We start from the raw sequence: 10851 nt of genomic DNA on the forward strand, positions 1-10851 counted from the left end.
AATGGTCCAGCTAGCCCAGTACCCCGGCCAGTGGCCAGGGCTGGCAGGAAAGGGCAGGGAGGCCGGGCGGCGTGGAGTGGCTGGCAGCGCCTCCAGCCCTTGCTCTCCAGGCCCCGCAGCGCGGCTAGCTCGGGGACGGGGGGCTGTGGCGGCAGCGCTGCAGGGCAGCCTTGGTTCGCGGAGAATCGCTGGGCGCAGCGCGTCCCCGGCCCCGCGCAGGAGGCAGGTGGCGCTGCTGCAAGCTGCGGCGCCCGCCTGACGTATCTCCGTGGGGGCTGCCCGCCCCATTTGCCCCGGGAGAGAGACGCGGGGCTGAGCAGGGCGGATTGGCCGGGAGCGAGGTACCCCCCCAGCCCCGCCGCCCCCCCCGCCACAAGGCGCAGCGCCACGAGCGCGGATCCGCTGGGTCCTGCACCCGCGCGGGGAATTCACGCGGCCGGCCACCGCAGGGGCGGGGCAGCGACCAGAGTGCGCGGGGCTGGTATCACGCGTTCCTCAGGCTCGCTCCGCCCAGCGCTTGCGCGGGATGCCGGGGAACGTCGCTTAGGCGCGCGCGGTTTCACTCGAGACTTCGTGGCGCGCGCACAGGAATCAGGCGGCAACGGATCGGGATGGCTAGCCTGGGGTCCGTGTGACTGACCAGGGCATCTCCGGGACCCGCCCCTACGTGGCCCCAGATGACAAAGCTTCCGCTCGCTCCGCCCACCTTGGGACGGTGCCCTGCGCAAGTGTCTAATGTAACCTACAGCCGGAACGTGCTACACATCGACACAACTGCAGCGGGGAATCCACACAAGATGGCTGCCCCGCTCAACCCTTAGTTGCGACGTGAAACGTCACTTCCCCTCCAGGAGGGCTCGCGTGTGACGTCGTCAAGGAGCGCCAGAGTGAATCATGTGCGCGCTCCACAGCCGGGGGACGGTTGCAGTCCGGAGCGTAGCGGACAGTTGTGGCGGCAACCTGGGGACCACCGTGGAGCTGCCGCACTCGGCGGCCCGGCCGCTGCCCTGCCCGGAGATCCCGTCCTTCGCGGCCGCCTGCCGCCTGGTGCGGAGCCGCTACTCGTGCCTGGTGGCGGCGCCGCATCGGAGACACATCGCGCTGGCGCCGCGCTACCTGAACCGGAAGCGCACCGGGATCCGCGAGCAGCTCGACGGCGAGCTGCTGAGATATTCGGAGAGGTGCGGCCCGCGGGTACCAGCCCTTGCCCTCCCCCACCGAGCGCTCAGAGACGGAGCAAGCCCCGCCCCCCCGCCGCCGCGGCGTGAGCGCCACCTGGTCTCCACGCCACGCGCGTTCTCGCCCTTCCACTACGGGCCCCGTGTGGCGGAGCCCTCCCTCGCCAGCCTCAGCAGCAACCCCCTCACAGCCCCAGCGGGGCATAGACCTAAACGTGGAGGAATTTCCTTCGTCCCCCTCTCTTCCCCCCCACCCCCCCATCAAGTTTCGTGCTATAACACCTGGTCTTTCCTCTCCCTGTGTAGCCTCAGCGGTGTGCCAGTGGCTTACGATAACATCAGAGTAGTGGGTGAATTAGGTGATATTTATGATGACCAAGGATTCATCCATTTTAACATTGAAGCAGATTTTGTCATTTTCACTCCCAAGAAAGGAAAAAAGCTTGTGGTATGTAAAAATACTTAAGTTTTATTGTATTTTGTAGTAAGTGAAGCTTAGCTACTAAGTAGATTGAACAACTGAATTTAAATAGGTACTGTTACAGTTAGTAGACAAATACTGAACTACCTTATCTCTGGTTTTAGAGTAGCTGCTGTGTTAGTCTGTATCCGCAAAAAGAAAAGGAGGACTTGTGGCACCTTAAAGACTAACACATTTATTTGAGCATAAGCTTTTGTGAGCTAGTTGTAGCTCATGAAAACTTATAGTCTGGTAGTCTCTAAGGTGCCACAAGTCCTCCTTTTTACCTTATCTCTGTTACTGAATCTGTTTTTCCTGCTAATTTATCAACTGTAGGTATAATGTTGTTGTAGCAGTGTCGGCCCCACGGTATTAGAGCGACAAGGTGAGTGAGGCCGTATTGTTTTTGAATCAACTTCTGCTGGTGAGAGACTAGCTTTCAAGCTACATAACTATTTGGCGGGAGGGGAGGGGGAGGTGTTTAGTGTCACGGCTAAATGCAAGATTAAACAGTTTAGCATAAGTAGTTGTGATAGACATCTGTAAGACCCATGGATCTTGAAATGTATGTTGTACGGACCCCATCCTGAAAGAAATCTTTCCTGAATCTCCTCTTCTGGCCTTCAGACTGCTCCATGCTCATCATCAGAAGCAAGGCCCCCATAGACCAGGACAAACCAACTCAAAGCTGCACCAAGCACTGCCAGAACAACAGGTGCAAAACTGGCAGACTTATCTCCACTGCTACCGGGATCAACACTGCACAGCCCACCTTTAAAGATCCATGGTCCTACTCGTGTCTGTCATAACAGGCCATGTACCTCACCCAGTGCACTAAATGCCCACTAACAACTATGTGGGTGAAACCAGACAATCACTATGCTCTCATACAGGAACATAAGACACAAACACTGTATCGCCTGTGGCTGAACACTTTTCAGTCCCTCTATATGTGACCCATCAGTCCTCATCCGCAGAGGAAATCTGCATAATACTTTCAACAGACAAACCTAGGAGCTTAAATTCATAACTTTGCTAGACACTAAAAATCATGCTCTTAATAAAGATACTGGATTTATGGTTTATTACAGCTGTCTGTAATCCACTAACCTCTTTTTTTGTCCTATGACTGCAAGGGCGTTAATGGGCCACTTTGCATTGAATGGTCCCTTAGGATACATGCTAACTACTTATGCTACACTATCGGTTCAATCTTGTATTTAGCTGTGACACTGTTGATATCTTTCCTAGATTTGAAGAAGAGCTCTGGGCGGGTATACACTTAAAATGCTGCACTGATGCAGCTGCACCGCTGTAGCGCTTAAGTGAAGATGCTCCTAAGCCAATGGGGAAAGCTTCTTCCGTCATAGTTAATCCACCTCTGCGAGAGGTGGTAGCTATGTCGATGGGAGAAGCTCTCCTGTCAATATAGCGCTGTCTACATTGGGGGTTAGGTCGGTATAACTATGTCACTCGTGTGTAGATTTTTCAAACCCCTGAGTGACGTCGTTTTATCGATATAAGTCTGTACTGTAGACCTGGCCTCTGTGTAGCTCAAAAGCTTGTCTCTCTCTCCAACAGAAATTGGTCCAATAAAACATATTACTTCACCCACCTTCTCTCTCAACTGTAGGTGTGTTTTTCCTCCCAAAGAAGGGCTGGTAACCTGGTACGGGTACAGGCTTATACCTTGTTCAATATCTTCATAAATGATCTGGAGGATGGTGTGGATTGCACTCTCAGCAAATTTGCGGATGATACTAAACTGGGAGGATTGGTAGATACGCTGGAGGGGAGGGATAGGATACAGAAGGACCTAGACAAATTGGAGGATTGGGCCAAAAGAAATCTGATGAGGTTCAATAAGGATAAGTGCAGGGTCCTGCACTTAGGATGGAAGAATCCAATGCACTGCTACAGACTAGGGACCGAATGGCTAGGCAGCAGTTCTGCGGAAAAGGACCTAGGGGTGACAGTGGACGAGAAGCTGGATATGAGTCAGCAGTGTGCCCTTGTTGCCAAGAAGGCCAATGGCATTTTGGGATGTATAAGTAGGGGCATTGCCAGCAGATCGAGGGACGTGATCGTTCCCCTCTATTCGACATTGGTGAGGCCTCATCTGGAGTAGTGTGTCCAGTTTTGGGCCCCACACTACAAGAAGGATGTGGATAAATTGGAGAGAGTCCAGCGAAGGGCAACAAAAATGATTAGGGATCTAGAACACATGACTTATGAGGAGAGGCTGAGGGAGCTGGGATTGTTTAGCCTGCAGAAGAGAAGAATGAGGGGGGATTTGATAGCTGCTTTCAACTACCTGAAAGGGGGTTCCAAAGAGGATGGCTCTAGACTGTTCTCAATGGTAGCAGATGACAGAACGAGGAGTAATGGTCTCAAGTTGCAGTGGGGGAGGTTTAGATTGGATATTAGGAAAAACTTTTTCACTAAGAGGGTGGTGAAACACTGGAATGCGTTACCTAGGGAGGTGGTAGAATCTCCTTCCTTAGAGGTTTTTAAGGTCAGGCTTGACAAAGCCCTGGCTGGGATGATTTAACTGGGAATTGGTCCTGCTTTGAGCAGGGGGTTGGACTAGATGACCTTCAGGGGTCCCTTCCAACCCTGATATTCTATGATTCTAAAGTAATACAGAGTCTTCTCCAATAATCATAGGCACAAGTATTTGTGGTTATGAAGTGCTCTCTATTGTGATTCTGTTCTCTTTGCAGAAAAGAACGAAACGTAGAATTTTTGCTCCTGAGCATTTCAAAATAAAGAGTAGGCATATGGATCTCCTAAGAACTTTAACACAAACATACCTCTGTGTGAATGCTTGCAAGCTTCAGAATTCAAAAAACTAGGTCAGAATATTGGCCTACTCACATTGACACATTGCATTTTTAGACACAGTAGTTTAATATATTAACATTCTGTTCCAGCTTTGGCAATTTTTGATTAAAGTCTACTCTAGGAAAAATTGTGCTCTCAGGCCGCTGTACGTATCTGTGGAGAGACTATCTAGAGCAGCAGTTCTCAACCTATTTACCACTGAGAGCTACATATGCAGCTTTCTGTGTGTTATGTGGGCCCCATCCACACAATATATTTACTACCTGTACATCTTTTAAAAAAAAAAAAAAAAAAAAGGTTAGTATTTGAGTTATGACAGCAATACGATTCAAATCAATGTAGTAGCTTTCATTTCAACAGTGGCAAATGTCCACTAAGATCATTTTAAATTAGCAAAATAAGTCAAAACATTAACTGCTAAAATTAATTTAGAGTAAGGGTAGCGGTGCAACTGTGCTGAGTGCCCAGAGACCATGGGTGCGGACTCTGTCTGCAAAGATGGAGAGAGTGTAGGGTGCTCCCCCAGTCAGGGACTGCACCCCCATCACCCAACCTCCCTGCAACTGTCCCCCCAGCATCCAGTCCTCAGAGACTGCCCCTCTAGCATCTAGTCCCCCATCGAGGGACCGTCCTATACCACCAGTCCTTCCACCTAGAATCTGCCGCCCATGCCCTGGCTGCATCCCTGCTCCCCGCAGGCCTAGCCCCCTGCAACTTCCTCTCCGTGCCTGCTGGCCTTCTATTTTGGCTGTATGTAGCTCAGCCTGCCATACCTGCTTGCCACTGCACTCCTAGTGCCGGGTTCACTGGAGCTGCAATCGTGCAGGGGCATTGAGCACCGTGACCTCCTGCTGATGCTGCTGGGTTCTGCTGGGGGGAAGGGAGCTGATGCTGCTCAGCCTGATCCTGCTGGTGGGGGGTGATATTGGACCTGATTCTGCACCGCCCCATTTTTTGCACTTCCTGCATGCTCTGTGCCTAGGGCAGGTGCCCCTCCTGCCCTACTTACAGCCCTGACAATGTCACATGGGCCGCAACTGTGTGCTGATTGGGCCACAAGCAGCCTACAGCCGGAGGAGAACCACGGATCTAGAGACTTAGTGGGCCTGAAGGTGAAAAATAAGTGTTAGAATGTCAAATAGAACACCAATAGTAATAGTGCTATTTATGGAAATAGAACATTTAAAATTCTCTTAACAAATTGTATATATGCCTTTCCCCTCCACACACCTCAAAAAAGCATGTAGACTATTTGAAAGAGCGCTCATGCAGCCGCATTATGCTGAAGGAGAGAGCTCTCCCGTCGACATCATAAAACCAGCTCAATGAGTGTAGTAGCTGTGTCGGCACGAGAGCATCTCCCACCAGCATAGCACTGTCCACACCGGTGGTTCTGTTGGTGAAACTTGTCACTCGGGCTTTCACATCCCTGGGCGACACAAGTTCTGCTGACACAAGTGCTAGTGTAGAAGTGGCCTAATCCTTTATTTTTAATTTGAAAGACTTAGCAACAATTTTTAAAATGTGATTTCCATTTGTACAAGTGCTAAACCCATTTGCCATGCATTTGATGGTGTAGATTTGTATGTGTAAACTTTCTTATGTACAAGAATCTACAGACAAATTTACAGTATGTGGAGGAATGAAGGTCTCTTACAGGTTGTGGCCCTTAAATGTAGTATAGTCTTTCTTACATGGTTTTCTTTTCTTCTTTCAGGGTGTGATCAATAAAGTGGCCCCAAGTCATATTGGCTGTCTGATACATGGGTGTTTCAATGCTTCAATCCCTAAACCTGATCGAATGTCAGCTATCCAGTGGCAAGACCTTGGTTTAAAAATAGGAGATAAACTGGAATTTGAAGTGTTGCATTTAGATTCTGACGCTGCTGGAGTATTCTTCATTCGGGGGAGACTGAATAAAGACAGGTACAGTGCTATATTAAAGGATTTTTTTCAAACTGAGCTGATTTAGTGGATTTATTTAAAAACATAATACTTAAAATCAGTGTCTTGCATTAACTCTGATTTTTTCTCCCCGTATAGCTATGAATATTATATTTTAAGTCAGATTTAAAAATCTGCTAATAAAGTCCATATAGGGTCAGACCAATGGTCGGTCTATCCCACTGCCCTGTCTGACAGGGGCCAGTGACAGATGCTTTTGAGGGAATGAACGGAACCGGACAATTTTGAGTGATCTATCCCCTGTTGTCCACTCCCAGCTTCTGGCACTTGGAGGTTTAAGGACACCTGAAGGGCAGAGTTGTATCCCGGAGCATCTTGACTAATAGTCATTGAAGGACAACCTTATCTAATTCTTTTTTTTAAACCCAGTTATATTTCTGGTCTTCACAACATCCCCTGACAATAAGTTCCACAGGCTGACTGTACATTGTGTGAAGTACTTCCTTGCATGTTAAACCTGCTGCCTGGTTAATTGGGTGACCCTGGTTCTTGTGTTATGTGAAGGGATAAATAACATTTCCCTATTCATGTTCTCCATACCATTCATGATTTTATAGACCTCTGTTATATCCTGCTCTTAGTCAGCTTTTCTAATCAGAACAGTTCCAGTTGGTCTAATATTTTCTCATATGGAAACTGTTCCATACCCCTACTCACTTTCCTCTGTATCTTTTCCAAATCTAATGTGTATATTTTTTTGAGATGGAGCAACTAGAACTTCATGTGATATTCAAGGTGTGGGCAAACCGTGGATTTATATAGTGGCATTATATTTTGTCTTATCTATCCCTTTCCTAATGGTTCCTAACATTTTGTTAGCTTTTTGGACTGTTGCTGCACATTTAGCAGATGTTTTCAGAGAACTATCCATGAGTGGTAACTGCTAATGTAGAGCCCATCATTTTTTGTGTGTAGCTGGGATTATGTTTTCCAATGTGCATTGCTTTGCACTTAAAAGCATTGAATTTCATCTGCCATTTTGTTGCACAGTTACCCAGTTTTGTAAGGTCCCTTTGCAGTCAGCTTTGGACATAACTATCTTGAGTAATTTGGTATCATCTGCAAGTTTTGCCACCTCGCTGTTCATCCCTTTTCCAGATCACTTGTGAATATGATAAACAGCACAGGCCCCATTTCAGATCCGTGGGGTTCTGATGATTTATATTATATACTTTTTTGTGTGTTTTTGGAGACTTTTTGTGTTAAAGTGGATTAATCCAAAATGTATAAAATATTTTTTAAAATCAAGGTTTTTAATGTGAGTAACTTGACTTGCATATCACTCTCTGCATGCAGTTATAGAATGTCTTGTTCAGCGTCTAGATTCATTTTTAAACAATATTTATGTGCAGTATGAGTTTTCAGGTTTAACCAGCACAGGATCATGGTCATAAATCATTTACCTAAACCAATCAGAGCTAGTCTAATCTGTCAGCATCTGTAAATATTGTGTTTTCAGCCAGATTCCCAAGCAGATTTCCATGGCTTAATATTTGTACTCATACGAGAACTTACTTGGCTACAGAGCCAGGGAAGTTTGGTGTTCAATTTTGAATTAATACTTTTTTTTTTAATATCTGACTTCGCAACTTCAGTGGGTGCTTTTTAGACAGAATATGTGGAAGTTGCCTAGAGACAGCTACTTTTTTCATCTTCATGACTATATTTGCAACCGTTGTTTGGATTCTGAAGGTTGTTTGTTATTTCATTGTTTTCATCAATGTGGTTATTCCCTTATCTTACAAGTATAGTGGTCTCTACTAGACTAATGAAATCATGATCTAAAACACTAGAAGTTATAACTTGTCAGGTGTATTAAATTCCTTGAGGATGAAATCTTGATAGTTCAGCTGCATTCCCATGAGTCTGAAGAACTAAGCATGTCCTGTGTTGTCTAGTACTGATCATCTATGTAGTCAGACTACAGCTGTTTACATACTCTTCATTTATGTGCTTAAGTAATCTGGCATGTACTTGCCTAATAGAATACTGAATAGAGGAGAACTACATGAAAAGGAAAAATAATCAGAATGAACCCAAGTGACAGATAATACTAATCGGAGGAACTGGAATTTAAGAACTAATGCTAATTCTTTAACAGAATAGAGACTAACCAAGTATTGGAAATTGGACATGTATTAACAGGTCATAAGTTCCTTTTGTTATTAAAAGACCCTAATCTTTTTTTCTATTTGAATTGCTGTGGGTTTAGCACAACTCCCAGTCTTCAGTTATGTGCTCCATGTAATTATTGCATTTCAGCAAAGCATATCATGATGTATTAAATACCTATAGAGATCTCATTCTGTAAACTCTTGCTTATTTTGTATGTTCCTTCACAGTATGCAATCCAAATATCTTGAAACAGTAACTGAAGATACGAACAGTAGAGATGAAATACCAAAGAAAAAACACAAGAAAAGAGACAGAAGGAATTGTGAGTTAGAAAATGACACAGAGCTTACAGACCATGCAGATACTACTGTGGTGGAAGATGCAGAAGAGCAAAATGCTGATACAATAAATGGATTTTATGATAAAAAGCCAAAGAAGAAGAAAAAACATAAGCAAGAAAAGCAGAAACCTGTATTTTATGGAAGTGACTGTAGTGGTTACCAAAGTGACCATAAAAAGGTTAAGAGAAAGAAAAGAGAACACTGTGATGTAGATGGAGACAGTGAATTATCTCAATTGTCACAAGACCCCAAGCCAAAAAGAGAAAGGAATGACAAATAGACTGAAGAGTCCAAAAGTCCCTTGCTTGAATGTAAGATTGTCATCTTCTTTCAGAAGTATTTGATAAACTTCCAAATAAAATCATATTTTCAGTTTGTGTATTTCAACTTTCATTTATATGACAGTAGCACTTGAATGTCCCAACCAAGATCAAGGCCTCCTTATGCTAGGCAATGTGTATACGTACTCATACTATACTCATATTATATATTTAAGAGCAGGTTAGACAAACACCTCTCTGGGATGGTCTCGGTAATACTTAGTCCTGCCATGAGTGCAGGGGACTGGACTAGATGATCTCTTGACATCCCTTCCTATGATTCTGTACGTATTTAAGGAGAGTAGGAGGCATCTCCTATCCAGAGATAAAACAAAGCGTGGTAAAGAGGCAGTACGTATTCCTGTTTTACAGACGAGGAAATGAGGTACAGAGGTTAAGTGACTTGCCCAAAGAGATACACAGTGTTTGGCAGAGCTGGGAGGTGCACCAGATGTCTTGAGTGGTAGTCAGTGCCTTAACTACAAGAACATGTTTCTTTTGTTAGTGAAATTAAACGTGGTACTCAAACGCAGGCTTTAAGTCCTTAAATTTAGTATTTTTAATGTCTCCAAACAAACTGATTTCTAAAAAGGAGGTTTAAGGGCTAGATTCTAATGAATGTGCAGTGAGAACATAGTGCTTAAGATGACTCTTAAATTCCAGAGTGTACAAGCATGCCAGGGAGTACCTGAAACATTTGCAACAAAATTTACAGTATGCTACTCTAAATGGAAAAACATCTATTTGGAGAATTGGTCATGTATTCCAGGTGTGTTGGGGGTAGGAGGGAAATTAGGTTGTTAGTGTCAATAGTGCAGTTCACTTCATTTTGTTACTATATGGTTCCATTTCCTTGTTAATTAGATCTTACTGGACTTCATAGATTCATAGATTCATAGATATTTAGGTCAGAAGGGACCATTATGATCATCTAGTCTGACCTCCTGCACAACGCAGGCCACAGAATTTCACCCACCACTCCTACAAAAAAAACCTCACACCTATATCTGTGCTATTGAAGTCCTCAAATTGTAGTTTAAAGACCTCAAGGAGCAGAGAATCCTCCAGCAAGTGACCCGTGCCCCATGCTACAGAGGAAGGCGAAAAACCTCCAGGGCCTCTTCCAATCTGCCCTGGAGGAAAATTCCTTCCCGACCCCAAATATGGCGATCAGCTAAACCCTGAGCATATGGGCAAGATTCATCAGCCAGATACTACAGAAAATTCTTTCCCAGGTAACTTGGATCTTACCCCATCTAAAACCCATCACAGGCCATTGGGCCTATTTACCATGAATATTTAATTACCAAAACCATGTTATCCCATCATACCATCTCCTCCATAAACTTATCGAGTTTAATCTTAAAGCAAGATAGATCTTTTGCCCCCACTACTTCCCTCGGAAGGCTATTCCAAAACTTCACTCCTCTGATGGTTAGAAACCTTCGTCTAATTTCTAATCTAAATTTCCTAGTGGCCAGTTTATATCCATTTGTTCTTGTGTCCACATTGGTACTGAGTTTAAATAATTCCTCTCCCTCTCTGGTATTTATCCCTCTGATATATTTATAGAGAGCAATCATATCTCCCCTCAGCCTTCTTTTAGTTAGGCTAAACAAGCCAAGCTC

General features: G+C 45.1%; 1 protein-coding gene across 1 annotated transcript; it reads left to right on the top strand.

The window, feature by feature from the left end:
• Positions 1-329: 329 nt before the first annotated feature.
• On the top strand, positions 330-9278 carry POLR1F (RNA polymerase I subunit F). Its single transcript, XM_077811395.1, has 4 exons — positions 330-1181; positions 1485-1626; positions 6200-6408; positions 8790-9278. The coding sequence occupies exons 1-4, from the start codon at positions 895-897 to the stop codon at positions 9181-9183; spliced, it is 1032 nt and encodes a 343-aa protein (XP_077667521.1). The 5' UTR covers positions 330-894; the 3' UTR covers positions 9184-9278.
• The last annotated feature ends 1573 nt before the right edge of the window (positions 9279-10851 follow it).

This window comes from Eretmochelys imbricata, chromosome 2 (assembly GCF_965152235.1).
Source record: "Eretmochelys imbricata isolate rEreImb1 chromosome 2, rEreImb1.hap1, whole genome shotgun sequence".
NCBI lineage: Eukaryota > Metazoa > Chordata > Testudines > Cheloniidae > Eretmochelys > Eretmochelys imbricata.